Source organism: Leptinotarsa decemlineata, unplaced genomic scaffold, assembly GCF_025532065.1.
Source record: "Leptinotarsa decemlineata unplaced genomic scaffold, Ldec_3_MD MMD2_P_RNA_scaffold_14, whole genome shotgun sequence".
NCBI lineage: Eukaryota > Metazoa > Arthropoda > Insecta > Coleoptera > Chrysomelidae > Leptinotarsa > Leptinotarsa decemlineata.
This window is the reverse complement of record NW_027412528.1, coordinates 1,065,300-1,087,635: the sequence shown is the minus strand read 5'-3', so window position 1 is coordinate 1,087,635 and position 22,336 is coordinate 1,065,300. Positions and strand designations below refer to the sequence as shown.

The following is a 22,336-nucleotide window of genomic DNA, read 5'->3' as shown; positions in this document are numbered from 1 at the left end:
CTCTACTGTTGGATGCCAAACAATAATTACCCCCTTTATAGATTTATATTGAATTTTAATTTAATGATGTTTCATGAAATGTCATGACAGTTGAAATGATGAAAAGTTTTGAATCACTTATTTTTTTTGTTTTAATTTATGTAGCTCATCCCTTCCACAGTGACGTGTCCTTTAGCATGAATAGCTGCGCTCTGCCAACAAGCCCCTCCGCTATCTCACCTTCCCTTGGTCATTGGAATATATTCAAACACTAGCCCCTCACTGCAATATTTCCTAAAGTGCCATCTTCTCACGACCGATTGCACGACTCGATTCTACAATTATTTCTGTGAGAAGCTTCTTCAGGACAGTAAAAAAGAATTGAACATATAAATTGATGAAAGAAAGTTAAACATGTATAAAATGTTTTTGTTTAACTTTCTTTCATCAATTAATATGTTCGATTCTTTTCACTAAGTTTTACTGTCCCATTGAAAGCGAAAGCTTGGCAAAGTAGAGTAGAGTTTTAATTTTTAATTTTGATTTCGTTGGCTGAGAGACCCCGTTAATCCATTTTACTTTACATCTAGGCTCTTGTTTGAGTAGAACCTAGATGATGACAGCACGACCAGCTGTCGAAAGCGCTCGCATATAATTAAATAGGAGTTATATATATATATATATATATATATATATATATATATATATATATATATATATATATATATATATATATATATATGGAAGAGTATTTATTTCATTCTATATGATTTTTTTGTGAAACTTCATTTGCATTTTTGAAAAGTCAGGTTGAAAATTGTTTTAAAGTTATATATTGATTTTTTTAAACCCATACTATTATGTAACTTTCATGATTTCATGAAACAAATAAATATATTATTTTACTTAAGTATATTGAAAAGTAATACACACTTTCTTCAAGGAGACGTTCCAACTGACTGTGCGGGCGTCCCCTTTAAATTTTATGATTTTATGAGAGATATTGATATTTTCTGATTTGCACATCTGCATCAAGTAGACAATTTGAAACAACTTTGTGCAACTTTGCAACTAAATTTTATCATAATCCCGAAACAAGGTGTGAAACTTTCTCTTGTTAATTATATGTTCATTCCACTATTTACTTTCCAAGGACATCAAAGGGCTATTTTGTGGATGTTTCTCTTCGAACTTTCATGGAAGACTAATCGATTTATGCAAATATTGAATGTAAAAGCAACAAGTCCTGATTGGCTTTATGAAACGTCAAATACCATCATCTCTTTCTTGTGTAAGAGTATTTGGATTGCGTCTGATGGAAAATTGAACTAGTTTTCATATAATATTCAGAATCAATATACAAAAACACAAATTCACAAAACAAATATACAAATAAAAATTCATTCAAAAAATATGGTTGGGCTTGTTAGCAGTTGACTGCTCATCATTACGTCAAGTTTGTTGATGTTTTTATTTGAGGTTATTTTTCAGGTACGATTTATTTTAACAATTTTTACGAGTTTGGATTACCAGCTGTAATTGAAGTGTATATTTTGTAATTATGTTAGTAAACATTATTTTCTAGATGTGAAGCTTTCGGTGTTTTGTATATTGTAATGTCATTTGCCGTGATATATGACAGATTGCATGTATCTGTTTTGACATTATGAAATGTGGCATCATTATTACAGAAATTCTTTTCAAAGTTTCATTACAGTTTTCCAATAGCAAAAGATCGTATTATTCGAGAATTCTATGAAAGGATCCGCATAGATCTTTGGTGAAATTTTATAAAACATATATTACAATTCTAGATGGCATTTGTCCTCGTTAGAATCTTATGAACGAATGTCGTATGTTCTAGTTTCATTTGGCAAAGAGCACAACTGGTTAGGAAACTTTTAAATCGAAATTCGTTTATTTAAAGAAAATCATTTATCAAATGACCTCATTTTAGTTTTCAATACTTATATGATGCATTCATTATTTTTCAGATCCACTGAAAACTTCTCAACAAAAGTATGTGGATTTTTTCAAAACTTTGTTTCAGGTGAAATTAAAAACTTATTGAAGCTCACATTACAAATTCATGATTGAAAATAATAGAAATTGCATAGATTGAATTCACTTCATTATAAAATAATGAAGTTTCATGCAACTGTGTTATAATACGAGTAGATACTTATACTAAATTTTCTTCAGAACTGATGATATTTATAATACCCATTTTCAAAATATATCAACAGATGCCTTCAAATAGTTATGCTTAATTAAGAACTGCTTTAGATACATTGTCTCTTTGCTGATAATATAATTTAATTTTTCATTTATATTTTTCCCAAAGGCCAGATATTCATGTTTCGAATCCTTTAAGTAATGAAATTTGATTAATCATTACAAAAAGAAACCATTTCGTTTGTCTTTCAAAAAATTTTACTTTTCAAGAATACCTTGTATCTCACTGAAATCTTCTGAACGTAACTCTACAACCCATGGAGTCATTGAAAACTCAAAGTCAAGATGAAATCAATCACAAAATTTGAATTAAAATTGGTAAATTTATTAGGAATAATATTAGAATGTCAACTGAGCTATTTCGAAATTAGTTCAAATTAGCTATGTCGAAATCATCCTTTTGAATCAGTACTTCTTCATATTCATAGTCGATAGCCATGATCAAGAGACAGAAAGAAAGCGAAAGATATAGAAAGCGATGAATCGTCATGAAGGAATTTAACGAAGCTCAGAAAAGTCATCGGGAAACGAATGTGCTGGAGGCGACGACGAGTTCTCAGACGAATGTTTCGATGATTAATCGAGTCCAGACGGCAGCAATGGAAAACTAGTGAAATAATTATAAAATGATATTGAAGTATAAGTGATTCAGCTTGTATTTATGAATAATTAAAAAATAGAGGCGTCAAATTGGTAGCAGTGATGGAATAAGTGGTATCCTATGAAGAAGAAGAATGAAGCGGATTTGGTGTGGTGAATAGATGACCAAATGATTATGAGATAGCAGAAACATCGATAAGATAGCAATGAATGAAAACAAAAGAAACACATGAGAAGTTGCTCGAGCGACAAGAAGTGAAAAGAATGGAATACAAAAAACAAGAAGAGATGAAAAGAAGAACGTGGAAAATGGAAATAAAAAAAGAATTTAGGATATTTGAACAAGAAAGGAAAAGAAGGAAATAAAAAAGAACAAGAAAGACGAAGAAAATAAGAAGACAACCTTCAGAGAAGGAGAACTTCCTAGTGAAATTAGTGGAGGCTAACAAAACGTCCAGGAAGACTGACACAAGAGCAAGGTGAAATCTTTCATGTTATAGATGACACCAAAAATGTCTGAGATGAGTGAGGCTAGTGAAAATAGAAAGACAAGAAACTTGAGTTCACACACATGACCAACTAGTCAGACCACATCGACCAGAGTACGATTTTTTTAATGAGAACCAACTTACCGGCAGCAAGAAGACCATCCCAAGATAAAATACAGAAGATTGCGACACCAGTTCTATCGTAAAACTAATCTGAACTATTCCCAAGTCCCAACAGATTAAACGCAGTATTGTTGACAATACTTCCGGAAGGGTGATCTCCGAAGAAAAATGTTGAAGAAGGTAATCGACAAGCTCTTATGAAATGTTTCTAAATTGAATCATATGGAATCGCATGGAATCATAATATTTTCAAAAAGCCTTGTTACGAACAGGACATTCCTCATATGAACTGTGGGACACATCCAAAAAGGAATCCATCAAATACAGAGGTATAATGGAGGATGCTGTGATATAAAAGAACGGCAGACTACAGAGAAGAAACGGTAGCTTTCCAAGGATGGCGACAGGTCACCAATACCCGTGAGAAGGAATAAATCCACATCACACAAGAAGTCGATGAAAATAGAAATAGTTCCTGCCAATGAAAAACGTAGCTTGAAACCTTAAACGTCAAACAAAGAAAAAATTTGATAGCTGATATGTACAACAACTGTGAAATGGAATTGGGGACATTATATTGGACTGCATGATAACTGACAACATTGAATCAATTGATTGAAAAGATAACTGGTTTGTTGGTCATGGACCGCAAGTTTTATGCCTGACGTTTCGTTTACGACTGCGGTAGATATCAAAGGCGATTAGGCAACGGACGAGGTACTCTATTGGTCACCAAAGCAGATACTACATACATTATTGAAATTTGTCTATACACTCTGCGATAGTAATTCTGGGTGTTATCAATTATTAATGTTTCTGAGAACAAGATAAAGTAAGTGCCTTCTTTGAGTGCATGTTGGGTTACATATGATTTGTCGGTTTGTCCGATTATTTCCCTTGTGTTCAGAAATCCGGATGGGATTGATATCAAAAAACTAATCAATTTGGCCAATCACCTAGCCTTGAAAAAATTATTAGAGCAGATAAGAATGTAAAGCTCCATTGACAGGTTGAAAGCCCTATACACTTCGCTATACTCATTTCCTTTGCAGACATTTTATAGGTGATTAAGTTCCTCGAAGAGACTCTCAGGTTCACAGATGCGTCAGGCTCTCTCAACGAACGTTTTATTTATCAATATATTTTGTCCTGGCTGATCCAATAGCCGATCTTCAAGTCTGTCCACCAGTACATCCAAGAAGGCAAGTTTCTTGGGTTCTTCCTTCCATTGTGAGTTGTTTTTTTGGATTAAGGGAATTTAGGTCTTCGCCATACTGCAATACGACGAACGTATCGTTAACATAACTTAACCGATATAATGGTTTCACGGCACCTGCTATAAACCCCGGCGTTTAAATTTTTTCAATAAAGAAGTTTACCAACCATCATCGGACTTAACGGGCTGCCATTTCGGTACAAACATGAAACCAGTATTCAAGCCAACAATCAGAGATCAAGATTAGCTGAGGACCTCATAGAGCTATAGCTGCTGGTTGGTCTAAACTGGAACCTCAAAAAGAAGTACATGATCAAAGAAGGCACTCACATGATTTCTTCCGAAGAATATACAGGGAGGCGATATGAATGTAAAGACACAGAAATAATTTCAGTCGAAATGAAGAAGGGAAATGAAATAAATTAAATTTTGCTACTTGTCCTTAACTGCACATCAAGCAGGTCATTAAACCAACCAATGGAAACTATACGACCACCACCGGTTAGTGCATTCCAGTAATTTAATCTACCACAATCCACAATGATTACAATAGATGCCATTTTTATAGAACAGAATCACGAGGCAAAAATAGATTTACAAAAGTCAATTATTGAGAAAGAGGATCACCTTCGTGATGACAGGACCGAAAAGATCAATATTCATATTATTTCGATATTCTGAATATTATTTGAATTGGGGTAGTGAACTCTTGAAAGTATTCTGTTCGTTAAAAGATTATCTACAATAATATCTGGCTTTTGATCTTTGTAGTTCAAAAACATTCACTTTCACCAACAAAGAGGCAGTAAGTATTCTCGCTTCACTGTACAGCTGTATAATACAGAGGCAGTATCCGCAGCACTAAAACCATTATTTCAAAATCAGTACCCGCATTATTGTCTGTTTTCGAACAGGAATTAATTTAGTGCTGGTTTGTTTTATTTTTTCCCGTTGGTGCGGATGTGCTTGGCCTTGAAAATCGCTGCTCTACTAATAGCCCGCTGCCGTTTCGCCATTGCTGGCCCCCCAGGCCACCACCGCAGCCGCCGCCCTTGAGATAGGCAAGAAGAGACCCCGCGAGCCTAGCACCGCCGACACAGATCTATTACTGGTACCATTCCGCTTGCTTTGCATGACACTATTTTTGTTTCAGTCTTGTATATTGTGTACATTCCGCGATATTTGTCGAGTTGATGTAGCGAAAAGAATCTTGATCTCTAAGGCACTTCCTCACAAATAAAAAAGAATTTAATTTGAACAGTTTGAACTATCGATTACTCATAATACATTGTTCAATTTGTCGATTAGCTATAATCAACAATTCAAACTGTCGTCGATTACCTATAATCGACAGTTTAAACTGTCGATAACATGTAATCTACAGTATGTACTGTCGATAACCTGTAACCCATAATTCGAACTATCGATAGCTATATTCAACAGTTTCAACTGTTTCTACTGTTGAATATAGCTTGTACTGACGACTATAAAATAAAAATACTATGTGACCCTTTAGCGCCGTCGTAGATCTCTAAAAACAAACTTACAATTTTTTAACTAGATAGCTGATATGAGCGAAACATGGAAAAGTATTAAAAATAAAACTCTGATATTCACCTTCTATTCTTGTTGATCATCGAAAAAACTGAATATTTCTTGAGGTCATCCCCGTACACTCATAGGTTTTGGTATTTGAAACTAATGAAATTCACACTTCTGAATGATAGTGTGAATTTTGGGCACATCAGACAATAATACCTACAGTGAATGAATAGTTTGGCCGCCATTCGTGAAAATTCGTGCAAATATTCGTTTGAGGTTTAGATATTGCCTAGAACAGATGAATGTGGCAACTTGAAATAAAAACAAATATATGTACTGGTAAAATTATTTGCCGCCCTGTATTTTTGAATGACGGGCTCTTTCATCAATTCTCAATGTAAATATTTGAGACTGACACACATTCGATATATTTGTTGAAATTATCAAAATGATCAGAAAATACAGGGTGGACGTAAAAAGTGCCACCCCTCTTAACTTTTCAATGGGGCGAAATATTATGGTCGGACAAAATGTGTATGAAAAGGAATCAGCTTTAGTAATTTTTGATAAAAAATAAGCCAATGGTGTGACTTTACTCGTCACAGAGAGTGGCCTATCAACTTTGTGTCAAATAAATAGGTATTTCAATTCTCTATACAACAACCTTCACCGTTTTAAATTTGGATAACCCATTGCGGAGTTATCGGTATATGAATTGATGATTGGTAAAAATGATCCGTGATCCACCGTGTTAACCTAATAACAGAGACAACTACAAATAAAAGCAGTAAACATTTAAATTGGTAGTCCAGGCCTCCCCTCCTATTTCTTCAAACTTCCGTATACATCCGTGAAGGTGCTGCTGTCCAAGTTTTGTTTCCTTGAGGGGTATATAGATGACAGCCCAATCGTTGTCAGAAATTTTGACGCATTTAATAAGGCGTGTTCAATGGTTTCACATGTGGTTTTGTTTGCCCTTTCTTTGGATCTGGTTTCTTTATTTTATCTCACTGGTCATTTACTGCCTTATTCATGTGTGAAGCTCAGTTTTTGTGTTGAGTTAATCATTAGGTGGAATTGTAGTGGAAGACGGTTACGCTCCCGTTGTGAAAAGAAGGAAGTGTTGTTTTGAAAATTGATACAAATAGTAAAAAGCATCGCTTTACTGAAAACGAACCGGGGTTGATAGCGAGCTCGGGTAAATAGAATAAAATCTTACGAAAACCTATCTTTATAATTTTCACGTATCAACTGAGAGTGAAACTCTCATTTCTGCCATATGTCATTTATAGTGCAGATTTTTCGCGCACTTTCCGTAATGACGGGTTCGCGCGTACTTCCCGTGCGATTAGGGTGGCATGGCTTCGTTTTGGCCCCTTCGTTTGACGTTAGTAAATGTCGAAACAACAACTTATTTTCAGTGGCGAATTTCTACATGGAGAAATTTGAAGAAAGGGCCATTCAAACTTCAGAAAAACGACCGAAGCACTGGTTGTGGTATGTAGGTGACACGTTCGTTGTTTGGAGCCTTGAAAAAGTAGAACTTCAGAACTTCCTAAATCATCTGAATAGCTTTCATTCAAAAATTCAGTTCACCATGGAATTAGAAGAAAACCTCCAAATCCCATCCTTGATGTTTCAGTCATCAAGAAAAGTAATCAACTAGGCCATAAGGTGTACAAGAAGAAAACACACACATGTCGATACTTACATAATGGATCCAACCATCATCCAAAACAGAAACGAACCGTCATCAACACCCTAGTGAACAGAGCTTTGAGAATATGTAAAAAAAGGTACGTCTACGACGAAACTGTGTTACAAGCAACAACTGTGTTACAAGCGAATCGCTACTACAGAAAAGACATAATCCGCGCTACGCGTCCAAGGGAAAGGAAGAAAAACACCAGTGAAGATCAACCCCACGGCACTATCTATCTGCCTTACGTAGAAGGTGTCACCAACCGAATCGGGAAAATTCTTTAGAATTAGAAAATCAACACCGTTTTCAAACTAACGAAGGAAATAACGAATTATCTGAAATCTGCAAAAGACAGCATAGATCCACTCAAATCAGTGGGAGTTTACAGGATTCCATGTAACTGTGGTAAAGTTTAAATCGGTCAGACGAAAAGAAGCATTGGTACCCGCTTAGTCGAGCACAGGCACAGTTGCCGGTTGGGACAGACCGAGAAGTTTGCAGTCGCTGAACATGCACTCCCCGACGGGGAACACAAAATCCTTCTCATAAATACCTAGAAGTTAGTAACGTCAAATCATGTATTCGGTAACCATAGAAATACACAAACACCATGAGAACGTCAACAGAAAGGAAGAGAGAACATATCTACCAAAAAACTGGCACATAGCATTAAAAGGCTCCAAAACGAAGCCATGTCACCATAATCCATCAGGCTAGACGTAAATTGGAAGCGTATGGGGTGACACAGCGCGATCTTTTGTAACCCATGAAAACCAATAGAACAGCGCAAGTTGGCGCCCGGACACGAGGTGGCGCGGCTATCGTGACACGTGACTCGCGTGGCACAGTAGTTGAGACACAGTTTTTCGACACATGTCGCCAAAAGCTGCGTATTACACAGCATTTCCTCAGCAGGAATAGGTTATCGGCATGACATACCTTTGAGTCAATGCCTCGTTGGATCCTCCCATACACTTCTGCAAATTGGTGTCGATTCATTCGGAAGAAATTACTAAAATCACCATCACTCATATTCTTTTTTATCATAAATTGTCCACATTTTTTTCTTTTCCAAGAGAATATTTGTGTTGGGTGTATTAACTTTATTATTACGTGTTTGGAACATCTACGTCGACATAGTTCAGTTCAAAATCTTCAAGATTTTGGGTAAATCTTTTAGTTCTAACTGGACGTTGATTTGAAGTTTCTTGTTCGATATTTTCAAAATCTAAATTACCACTTTCACAAACTTTTGGCCAACATGTCACATCGTCATCGTTTTTTATGGAAATTGGAATCATATTTTCTTGGTGCACAAAACCTTTAACACTTTCATTGAAAATTACATTTCTAGAAACAGTTATCTTTTTGCTTACAGGGTCGGATAGTCTATAATTAGTGGAGTTGTCTTCATATCCGACAAAAATGAGTTTTCTACTTTTTGGATCTAATTTTGATATTTTAACGTCAGGAACATGAACATACGCTTCACTTCCAAATATTTCGGCATAAGGCAGGTTCGGTTTCTTACCTATCCAGAGCTCATAAGCAGTGGAATTGACAACTTGGGTAATTGGAGTACGATTCAAAATATAAACAGCAACATTAACTGCTTCATCCCAGAGATATTTTGGCACACCAGCTCCATGTAACATAGATCGTGCACTTTATACTATTGTTCTATTGTCACGTTCTGCCCTTCTATTCTGCTGCGGGGTATATGGAGCTGTGTTCTCCATTTATATTCCTTGTTGCCTTATGTAACTTCGGAAGTCTTTGTTACAATAATCAGTTCCATTGTATACACGAAGTATCTTAATGGGGTATCCAAATTTATTCTTGGATAGTCTGTAGAATGTTTTAAAACAATCAAGAACATCGGATTTATGTTTGATAAAATACACTACTCTGTATCCAAAAAAATCGTCTTTGAAGGATACAAAATATTTTGATCCTTGTACAGAAGGTGTTTCCATTGGTCCACATAAATAACTGTGGATTAATTCACCTGGTTTCATTTTCCTGTCAGATTTCTTCATGAAAGGTAATTTTTGGTGTTTTCCATATACACAACCTTCACAGAAAAAAATTATCAGTGTCACCGAATTTAACTCCTGTCACTAATTCTTTCGAAGCTATATCTTTCAGTGATTTTATGTTTAAGTATGTGTGCTAGACGTTCATGCCATACTTTGAGACTATCTTGTTCAACATTATTAATTTGGTTTACAATGGTTCGAAACAGCATCCGATACAAATTGTTGGACTCTCGAACAGTACACGCAACTAGTTTATTTTCGAAGTATACTTCAGCTTCATTTCCTTGCTTTATTATCTTCATTCTTTTTGCTGCTATAACTCCTTCGGAAAATATCTCTTTCTAAGATCAGGTATAAATAAATAAATGAAACATCGTTCATTGTCGATTCATGCCGTCTTCCATTAATTAGCTTTTGGATTTTGATTGTACCTTTTCCTTTCACAATTAGTATTTGATTATTACCCAGTACAACAGCATTGGAATCGTTTATAGATTCAAAAGTATAAAAATATTCTCGACGATTAGTCATATGAGCGGACGCACCACTATCCATTATCCAAAGGTCTTCAAAAGGATAACTGAAGTTATCATCTACAACGAATGCAGTAGATGAAATTTCTCCATTAATTTCTCCTAGATTCGATTCAGGACTTCTATTTTCGTTTTCCTGACCTTTTTCTTTCGACAATCACGTGCAAGGTGACCTTTCTTTCGGCAAATGTAGTAAGATACTTTAACTTTGAGTTTTTGGGTTTATCTGAAACATTTCTCTTGCTAACTGTCATAGTGGCTAGAGCATTTTCAGTTTTTTTACATGTTGTTAGTCATCAAGAAGTCGTGAAGTTAGATTTGCAATAGTTTATTTCCTTTCATCAAGAGATAACCATGCTTGCCGCAAATTTCGAAATTTTATTGCTAGAGTACTCAAAATTTTTGTCATCACTCTGCATCACTGATCGTTTCGCTATTGTTATAAGACGTTTACAGCTTTAATAAATGTTTTTTTTTTGGCCGATGCCAACAAAAAAGTTTCATTACAAAGTACGTCGTCGTCTGCGACTGAACAACCATCAACATCAGTTAATAGTTCAATAATTGATGATGCAATGGTACAGGATTCCGTTTTGAATGACGTGATCGTTCCTGAGATAGATGAAGTTGTAGAAAAAAATATTGACGTCGCAGTAGACCAGCCGTTCGAGGATATACAATTGGAAGATTCAGCAGCACCATTAACTGTTCAGAATCCTGAAACTGTGGCTTCAGCCTGAATTTGTGCTCTTTTTGTGATATAAGAAAAAAACAATATAAGTCTAAGAATGAGCCATTACGTACTTCATAAAAATCAATTTCAAATAAATATCATATCAAAGTTGGAACCAGATTCTGAAATTCACAATGAAACTTTGATAAAAATACAAAGTGTTGCCTCTGATGACAAATATACTAAACACTAAAGTGTTTAGTATATTTGTCAGAATAAAATTATTTACACTTCATCATCATGACAGATTATCTGTTTCCGCAATAGAAAATTCAACTTCCATTTTTGCTCATATCAAATTTCGCCTTTTCTAGAAGCAACTACGAGTAATTTTGACGGTTGTCATTGAATGTTAACTATTTGAAAAAAAATTGATGCCAAAAAAATGTTTGCATGTCAGCATTATTTTTCATATGTTTTCAGAAGTTTGAATTTGGTGATATCATTACATTTCCAACTATAGCAATGACAACTTATTTTGTCGGTGTAACTATAAATGTCCCACTATAGTGTCGAAGCATACCAAGTTACTCAACAACATACTATATTTAATTGTAATGAAAGTCTTAAGGAACGAAGATTTTTTTCTCATGTAAATTCATGATTCGGAAGACTCAATTTTAATTGAATAGTGGTAAAATGTATTGTACTTTACCTAATATAAAAATGTACACAATATAAAATAATATAACCTTTTACACAAAACACCTCACTCCTCAAAACATCTTGGGTAGTGGTTTGCATCTTTTTACAGATACCAGGCAATTTGGAGAAATCATGCAGTTCAGGATATTTTCGAGAATTCATTGCTTTTGTCCTTTTGCATCGCTTTCAATCTGCAGCACAAATTTGCTCAAAAATTTCCAACAGAATTTGAGTGCAGGCGTTTATGAAATGATGACTTATATGTATGGGTTCCATCATACCCGATTTTAATAGCATTCGATAAATGTCTGGCACTACCGATTGTAAATATTGCTATATATCTGAACGAAATAGAGTTTTCCAAAAATAGGAACCTAGCGCTTCAGTTGCATCTACGAAGAGCACAGTGATTTTGTCGTATTTTGTAATCGTGCTTCGTTGTCAAGATAGTTACACTCAATTTAAATTTTCTAAAACAATAAATATTATGAATTAACGCTATAATTGCAATACTCAAATCATATCGAAAGAAATATTGTTTATTAGTAAAAGTTGCGAGTGTAATGATTCAGAAGTTAACTCACAGAATCATTAGTCATTATGGATATGGTAAAATTCAGTTCTTCTTCACTCTTCTTTACTTCATTAGTAATTATATGTAGATATGATTTTTGAGAACAAAATATTTTGTTAGGAAGTTTAGTTTCAGCTCAGATTATATTATTGTGGCCTATTCTACATATTTTTGACATGAAATGCATGGGGAATTTTTTTTGTAGCAATTTGCGACACATGAACTAACTGTGGCAAGTAAAATATTACAGCAAATTATTAAAATTTGTTACCTAACATATTTCGAAATTGATATATCAAGAACCATTTTTCATTTATTAGTGAAATCTAGGAAAAGGTTTAGGTGTGTCGAAAATTTTGAGAATGTTCAATAGTCGAAAAGACTACGACTGCATATTTTTTGAAGAAAACTCAAATCCTACTGCTGAAAAAGTTTCATGTGCGGTTTGGTAGAACTAATATAAAACATGTTGCTGACGGTAACGTCCGATTTCTATAACCAATGTATAATAATAATAATAATAATAATAATAAGAATAATAATAATAAGAATAATAATAATAAGAACTTCCCCCGACAACAGGGAGGTCGTGGACTTTTGAGTTTGGAGTGTCTACATGACAGAATGGTACTGGATACAGCCTGTAAAGTCGTCAGGAGTTCGGATCCCCTTCTCTGCATGGTCCGTGACCATGAGAGAGCAGGAATTGGAGCATTTCTCCTTAGGGCAGCTGCTCGAGCAGCTGATGAACTCGGTATAGTTTTCGACTCTGAACGAGGTGACTACAACTCTGTCACCGAGTTGGAACCCGTTCAGCAAAAAGCTCAGATAAAAGCCGCAGAGATCACCTTACTTCTGCGGAGACACAGGGATAAGCCGATGCATGGGGTCTTCTTCAATAACATTGAAGACCTTGGCTTATCAAAGCGCCTGACGTTCGCTTTTCTCAGGTCGAGTGGGCTGAAGTCGGAAACTGAGGGGTTCATCATGGCTTGCCAGGATGGTGTCTTCAACACCTTAGTCTACCGCAGTCGCGTGATGGGTATAGAGGTTCCTGACACAAGGTGCAGGGCCTGCCGCGAGGCGCCCGAGACCCTAATGCACTTGCTATCAGCATGTCCAGCATATGCGGTCTCGGCCTATATCCATCGACATAACGCGTCCCTAAGAGTGCTATATTACCATCTACGGCACTCTTACGGTATTGACGAGACACCGGTGTTGCCCTACGCTCCGGGGGATATTGAATCCGTTGTGGGGAACGAGAAGTGCCGAATTTATTGGAACTATTCGTTCCCCACCCTCAGGCTCATACAAGCTAATAAGCCTGATGTAGTTCTTCTCGACCACCAGACCAAAACGATATTTGTCGTGGAGTTTTCAGCTCCTGGCGAGACGAATATCGTCAGAAAAGAGGAGGAAAAACGGATAAAATATCGAGATTTTCTCTTCGAACTCCGCAGACTCTATCCAGATCACTCTGTCAAGATGGTCGTTCTGATTATTGGAGTCCTTGGTGGAATGATGTCTTCTCTACTCTCGAATCTCAAAATCATACCGGCTTGCCGCACTAAGGCAGAAATCTTAGCCGCACAGATGCAGAAGGCTGTCATTCTTGGCTCACTGCGTTTGCTCAGGGCACATGATTCTCGGACCCAATGATCACTTACCCCACGGTGTGGGGAGTGGTCATTGGTTGATTATGCTGGCGCGCCCTCCCGAATGTATCGGGGCTTCGGGGGATAGGGCCTGACCAGCGCACACTACGGTGAAAAAAAAAAAAAAAAAAAAAAAAAAAAAAAAATAATAAGAATAATAATAAGAATGATGTCTTCTCTACTCTCGAATCTCAAAATCATACCGGCTTGCCGCACTAAGGCAGAAATCTTAGCCGCACAGATGCAGAAGGCTGTCATTCTTGGCTCACTGCGTTTGCTCAGGGCACACGATTCTCGGACCCAATGATCACTTACCCCACGGCGTGGGGAGTGGTCATTGGTTGATTATGCTGGCGCGCCCTCCCGAATGTATCGGGGCTTCGGGGGATAGGGCCTGACCAGCGCACACTACGGTGGAAAAAAAAAAAAAAAATAAGAATAATAATAATGATGTCTTCTCTACTCTCGAATCTCAAAATCATACCGGCTTGCCGCACTAAGGCAGAAATCTTAGCCGCACAGATGAAGAAGGCTGTCATTCTTGGCTCACTGCGTTTGCTCAGGGCACATGATTCTCGGACCCAATGATCACTTACCCCACGGTGTGGGGAGTGGTCATTGGTTGATTATGCTGGCGCGCCCTCCCGAATGTATCGGGGCTTCGGGGGATTGGGCCTGACCAGCGCACACTACGGTGAAAAAAAAAAAATAATAATAATAATAATAATAATGATAATAATAATAATAAAATGGTGGAATGATGTCTTCTCTACTCTCGAATCTCAAAATCATACCGGCTTGCCGCACTAAGGCAGAAATCTTAGCCGCACAGATGCAGAAGGCTGTCATTCTTGGCTCACTGCGTTTGCTCAGGGCACACGATTCTCGGACCCAATGATCACTTACCCCACGGCGTGGGGTGTGGTCATTGGTTGATTATGCTGGCGCGCCCTCCCGAATTTATCGGGGCTTCGGGGGATAGGGCCTGACCAGCGCACACTACGCTGGAAAAAAAAATAATAATAAAAGATAAGCAGGGATGGCCACTAACACCCTTGGCCTTTGGTGAGTTGCGACACCACTTACCCGAGCAACTGGTGCAAAACCGGACCGGCAGCCCAGGCGCACCCGGGAAGGAGAACTCTATTCTCCCTCCGGTGCCGGCCGTGGGTCCACAGGGCTAACCACCCGGTGGACTCAACACTTGGTTCCCAACAATCAAGGAAGAGGCCCCCACAATCGACCCGCTCGGAGGGGTCAGAGGCAAGGTGATGGGGCCCATAACGATGATTTGCCTACCGACGACAACCCTGGCAACGACAACGGACGCTTTGAGTGGACGCATGTGCTGAGAGATAGCCTTATGCATTGCTACGAGAGTAGTGAGCCCGCGCGAAGAGGGTACATGGCGAGATTGCATGCTCTGTGGTGTGAAACACATCCGGAGCATGCCGCCTTTTCCGCCCAAAATCTTAGGGATTACGTATCCAATCTTCGGCGGCAGGGCTATATAGCTCCTCCCCAGTCTGCTAACGAAGTGGTAGAAGTGGCAGTTCTACCACCCGTTGGCACGGCTGGAGAGGAGACTCGCACCATACCACCAATGGAGACGACAATCAGAACACGCAGGGCGCTCCACAGAATTAGGCCCCTGAAGCCACAAGAACTGGCTTGTTTGGATGCGGAGGTTCATAGTGTTCTAACAGAAGAGGCTGACATCTGGCAAATCAACACCGCCGTGTATAACGTCGTCCAATCGCTTTCTGAATCGGAAGGACGAAATCCCGGCCTTGCGGTTCGGAAGATTGAACGGCGTGTACACAAGATGGAGGCTAAGATCACGTCGGCGAGACAACACGCGTCTCGTATCCAATGTGTGATGGACTACAGGGCGGCCAATATGCCTTTCACGCCCGCAGTGCGGCGAATAGCCGCCAATTTACGACGTATCCATCACACTCTAAGCCAAGGCGTGCTGTTGACCACCAAACAGCATTGCCTTGATACGAATGCTAGTGGCTGTTAAGAAGTCACTAGTAAGGCAAGCGAGAAGCATCGCGGAAAATCTTAGGTTCCGCGAGAAACCTTCTCGCTTATTCCAAGAGCCTCCACGTGTTGTGGATAATCCGCCGACTGCTGATCAGGTGGAATCCTTCTGGAAAGATATCTATGAACACCCGCAGCCACTCAACTTAGACATTCCAGCCCTAGCGCAGTTCGAAGCTTTCAACAGAGAGCTTCGACAGCCTGAGCTCAATGAACTGCGCAACCCGATAACCCTGGATGACGTTCGAAGAGCCCTTGTTGGTTCCAAAAACTTTGCTGCTCCAGGCCCAGATGGGCTGAACACTTATTGGTGGAAAAAACTACCAAGTACCCACCGCCATCTGGCCAGAGTTTTCAACTCATGGCTGGACGGAGAGCAGCCGATTCCGAATTGGTTTGTCAAGGGGCGGACCGTTCTCATCCCCAAAAGCGGAGATTAGTCGATTCCTTAGAATTACAGACCGATAACATGCTTGAATTCGTGTTATAAGTTGTTTACAAGCATCTTATACACACGAATACTCACCGCAGTTGACCGAGTGTTCGAACGGATATATGAGCAGAGAGGGTCGAAGAGAGGAGTCGCTGGATGTAAAGAGAACCTGCTCATCGATAGATGTGTAACGCAGGACTCGATACAATATAAGCGTAACCTCTCTATGACCTGGATCGATTACCGTAAGGCATTTGATACAATTTCGCATGAGCTCATCTTGCATTTGCTCAGATGCCTTGCGGTACCCGACAACATAGTGAGATGCATTGAACAACTGATACCACTTTGGCGAACTCGCTTCACCATAACATCTGGTCAAGCAACAGTCCAAACAGGGTGGGTCACTTTCAGAAGGGGTGTATTTCAGGGTGATTCCCTCAGTCCCCTTCTATTCTGCATCTGACTATTGCCATTATCCGTTGCGCTCAGAAACACTCGAGGGTATAACTGTGGCACCCCCGGAAACCGGAGGCACAAGGTCACCCATCTTTTTAATATGGATGATCTTGAACTTTATGCCTCTGAAGAGAAGGATCTCCATCAGTGCTTGAGGGTGGTGGAAGAGTACACGCATGCTATCGGTATGAAATTCGGGATAGACAAATGTGCAATGGTTCATCTCAAAAGAGGACGATGCGGGGACTACGGAGAGGATGTGCAGCTCGTAGATGGAAGCATCCTACACCATCTGGATGCCGGAGAGACGTATACTTACCTCGGGGTGGAACAACGCCACTCACAAGAGGTAACCGCAGTGAAAAACTCTCTCCGCGGCAAGTATCAGCACAAACTTCGACAGATCTGGTCATCGGAGCTGTCGGGGAAGAACAAAGTTGCTGCAACAAATATGCTTGCCGTTCCAATCTTACTCTACTCGTTTGGAGTAGTGAAGTGGACTCGGGAGGAGCTGTATCAACTCGACGTAAGGACCCGAAAAATGATGCATCTCTATAGGAGTTTGCATCCCAAATCGTCCGTTCCACGGTTGTACTTCCCCCGATAACAGGGAGGTCGTGGACTTTTGAGTTTGGAGTGTCTACATGACAGAATGGTACTGGATACAGCCTGTAAAGTCGTCAGGAGTTCGGATCCCCTTCTCTGCATGGTCCGTGACCATGAGAGAGCAGGAATTGGAGCATTTCTCCTTAGGGCAGCTGCTCGAGCAGCTGATGAACTCGGTATAGTTTTCGACTCTGAACGAGGTGACTACAACTCTGTCACCGAGAACCCATTCAGCAAAAAGCTCAGATAAAAGCCGCAGAGATCACCTTACTTCTGCGGAGACACAGGGATAAGCCAATGCATGGGGTCTTCTTCTATTATATTGAAGAACTTGGCTTATCAAAGCGCCTGACGTTCGCTTTTCTCAGGTCGAGTGGGCTGAAGTCGGAAACTGAGGGGTTCATCATGGCTTGCCAGGATGTTGTCTTCAACACCTTAGTCTACCGCAGTCGCGTGATGGGTATAGAGGTTCCTGACACAAGGTGTAGGGCCTGCCGCGAGGCGCCCGAAACCCTAATGCACTTGCTATCAGCATGTCCAGCATATGCGGTCTCGGCTTATATCCATCGACATAACGCGGCCCTAAGAGTGCTATATTACCATCTACGGCACTCTTACGGTATTGACGAGACACCGGTGTTGCCCTACGCTCCAGGGGATATTGAATCCGTTGTGGGGAACGAGAAGTGCCGAATTTATTGGAACTATTCGTTCCCCACCCTCAGGCTCATACAAGCTAATAAGCCTGATGTAGTCCTTCTCGACCACCAGACCAAAACGATATTTGTCGTGGAGTTTTCAGCTCCTGGCGAGACGAATATCGTCAGAAAAGAGGAGGAAAAACGGATAAAATATCGAGATTTTCTCTTCGAACTCCGCAGACTCTATCCAGATCACTCTGTCAAGATGGTCGTTCTGATTATTGGAGTCCTTGGTGGAATGATGTCTTCTCTACTCTCGAATCTCAAAATCATACCGGCTTGCCGCACTAAGGCAGAAATCTTAGCCGCACAGATGCAGAAGGCTGTCATTCTTGGCTCACTGCGTTTGCTCAGGGCACATGATTCTCGGACCCAATGATCACTTACCCCACGGTGTGAGGAGTGGTCATTGGTTGATTATGCTGGCGCGCCCTCCCGAATGTATCGGGGCTTCGGGGGATAGGGCCTGACCAGCGCACACTACGGTGAAAAAAAAATAATAATAATAATATTTATTCACCATTTGTGATACATAGCGTATATATGGTAGGTCAATGATTATTCACAAAAAACAGTACGTCACTTATGGATAAAATTATTGAATAAGTTTGAAACCGTCAACCATTTACACACAGAGTGACGAGAACTGATTTACTTTTGAAAAACTAATTACATATCTATAATTACTAAAAACATTTTACTTAAATGGAAATAAGCAATGAGAATACACCATATCCACAATGATTCTAAAAGCACAGGATGCATAGTTTCATTATCACTCTCTTGTACACTTGACCCCTAATTGTCTTCTCTGAGATCAAAGGGAGCAAAAAAGGCACACAATTCTATAACTGTCATTTGAATTTGGTTGTGCTTATATGTAATGTAAAGACTAAATTGAGATGAAATTCAAGAGCCACCCGGTATATTGTATAAGAGAAAATGATGAACAAGGAAATTCTAATAAAATGTTGCGTTAGTAGAGAGGGCGAACTGCTACCTGTCTAAGTTGTTAGCATGTTGTGAGAGGCTGTTTTCACTTTGCTTTAGACTACATCTGGAATATTTATTACAAACCAGCTTCATTCCTTTTCAAGCTTTCGGTATTATAGACATTATCTTTTTTCGCAAGATAGATATGAAAATGAGAAGTAATTGGAAACGGTTCACAAAATTTTTCGTGAATTACGTGAATAATTTCATTACTTCTAACATGTGTGCAGCTTTGTACTAGTCCACTGGAACTTTTTTCAATTTATTTTATACCTTTTAACAATCATATTATGGTTTAGAATTTAGGCGTCTATGCTTTCAGCTTCGTGTCAAAGAATTCTTGAAACTGGGATGTAATATGCCGTAATTTGCCGATAAAATACGTCAATCATGTATCAGAACTAAATTTCAGTTAAACTTATGGTCGTCAGTTTAGTAGAATATCTAAGATGAAGATTGCAGTTGCCAAATACCCCTTTTTGGATAGAAGTTATTCTACAGAATGTGCTAAAATATACATGATTCATCAGACTATCGAATTATAATCTCATTGCAGTTGAATATTTTCGGGATAGTGTTATATCATTTTCGTGAAAACTCTGGAATCTCGAACCTGTTGATCAAATCTAATTTTGTTTTAGGAGGTTCACTGTGATGGTCGAGATTTTAGTAGAAAGCATTTGTTAAAATGTGAAAATGTATAAAAAATCAAAATATCCTAGCAAAAGTTCAAATTGTTTATCAGTGACAATGAAGTTGCCACCAAGATAAACGATATTGATGCAGGAATTTTAGTAGAGTATAATACGGTTTCAAAAATAAATCGGTTTGAGTGACGGTAATTTGTTATTAAATCATTTTAATAATTATGAATTAAGTAATCTTCATCCCATCACTTCAATATCCCCGTTTGTACTGAAGTAGCAATACCTTTTTCTGATAGCGTATTTACCTAATAACTAAACCTAGAACTAAGACTAAGAACCTCGAATTAACCAAAACAAATTAGTTTGAACGTTCCTGGAGACTCGCTTAGAATTAAGAACTAACTACTGTGATGATGAAATGGATAAACATTTAACTAAGAAAAATAAGCATGCGCTAAATTGATACCTTTACAACTGTCATAAACCGGGAAATCATAAAACTATATTTTCAATCTGTTACTTATATTTATGTTTTAGAACAAATACTGCATATAGCTCTCAGTTATCAGTAATAGTTCTTAGACATTAGTGCTTTAAAACAAAAGATCCATTTTGTGCATTTAGAAACTTGCGTTTCTAATAACTTAACCATGCCACACAGCCCCTTACGGCTCTGAGGAATGATTCTCTACAGCCTCCTATGACTCTAAAGAATTAATCTACACAGCCACATACGACTATGAGGGATATATCTGATAGACACACTTTTGAAAGATTAAACGAAAAAATTTTTGAATGAACATATCATAGTATATTTTTTCCTATATAAAGTCGTGGAGTAAGCTAACAAACAATTAATAAACTGAACTAGAAAAAAAAAAGTTCGCCAACCATATGGTTTGATGTTGAACAGGATTGAACAGGATGCTGTAATAAGTAGTTAGTATATACGGGTAATGAAATTATTAGTTTCAGCATTCGATAATTTGTTTCAGCACTCGATAATTTGTTTCAAGAAGCAGATTATCGTGACATTACTTATAGGTACGAGTATATTCATTATATTTCGATATTGTGAGCCATGATACATCTTATTAGTTTGAAGGGGTGAGTGTACACCCTGTATTCAAACCTGTTCCTTGACTCGCTTTACATTATTCGGGTGCTTCAATGATGTCTTCCAAATGAGGAAAATATAATTTGAGTTAGTAAGTGATTAGGTAAATTGCAGCATACACAGATGTCATTTCAAGAATTCCTTTTGAATTTGCTGCTTCTCCACTCGAGCTTTATGCTTATTTTTCAGTTTGCATGTTCAGAGTTAAAATTAATTTTTCAGTTTATAGGCTCTTTAACAAATTGATTTTATAAACTTATTATCTCGCAACATTCTAGCAACTCAATTACAGCGATACCTACTTTGTGAAATAACGATGTTTGTGATAATTGCCTTTTTGTATTTTGTCTATATATATATATATATATACATATATATATATATATATATATATATATATATATATATATATATATATATATATATATATATATATATAGACATACAGAATTATACTAATACGTTTTTTGATACATATTTTGTGTATAATTAACTTTATGAATAAGGTGTTTATTAATTTCAGATGGATATGAAATCTGTTGGATCATTCTACTACGACAATTTTGTAAGTATATGTGAAATAATTTATCTCATTTAGACTACAAGCCCGTTATAAATTATTGACGGTCATGTGATAGATAGGTAACTCTCAAAAGTGTATGACTTCTGTAGTCCTGAAGAAGATGCCGTCAGTCGTTGTGAGTTCACGTGAAAATTTTTGAACGGCTTTTATAAATTAATTACGACCGGAATTTTCCCTAACCAAACGTCATACAAAAAGAAACGGCAAACATTTTCGAAGATAATAAATTCCTGTACGGCTTTCATGAAATGAGTTTTTTTTATATCCAAATAGGTAATTTTTTTTGTCATGTCGTATAAATTCGTCGGTTCTTGGGACTAACTCTCTAACCTGGAGTTAGGGTACAAAGTTTTTTTTTCCGTTTTGTGTAACGCCCTGTGATTTGTACAATAAAAACTGATTTACCAGAGCCATACAGGAATTTATTACCTTAACTTGTAGTAGAGACACTTTTCCGAAAATCAAATTTTTTTTCCATTTTCCTGTGTAATTTTTTGTACGGTGTTTGGTTACGAAGATTCTAGTCGTAATTAGTAGGTATCTAAATTGATAAAAGCCATCTTTTGTCAAATCAGGGGTTATTATTATAACTGAAACTCATTTTCAACTAGGACTATGAAATTGATACATTTTCGAGAGAAACCAAACGGATACATAATAATTCAGTATGAGCTTGCAGTCTAT

General features: G+C 38.1%; 1 protein-coding gene across 28 annotated transcripts in view; it reads left to right on the top strand.

The window, feature by feature from the left end:
• mbl (splicing regulator muscleblind) overlaps positions 1-22,336 on the top strand; it is a 684,538-nt gene that overhangs the window by 649,788 nt on the left and 12,414 nt on the right. For 19 of the 28 annotated variants that reach the window (XR_012465708.1, XR_012465705.1, XR_012465716.1 and 16 more), the window contains 2 exons: positions 5,639-5,752; positions 21,593-21,634. Coding sequence is in view for 23 of the 28 variants with exons in the window: in XM_074176519.1 (XP_074032620.1) it covers positions 5,639-5,752; positions 21,593-21,634 (156 nt within the window). In the remaining 5 variants the exon portion in view is untranslated. The remainder of the gene's footprint in view (positions 1-5,638; positions 5,753-21,592; positions 21,635-22,336) is intronic. The other 9 variants (XR_012465711.1, XR_012465713.1, XM_074176510.1 and 6 more) reach the window with 1 other exon arrangement.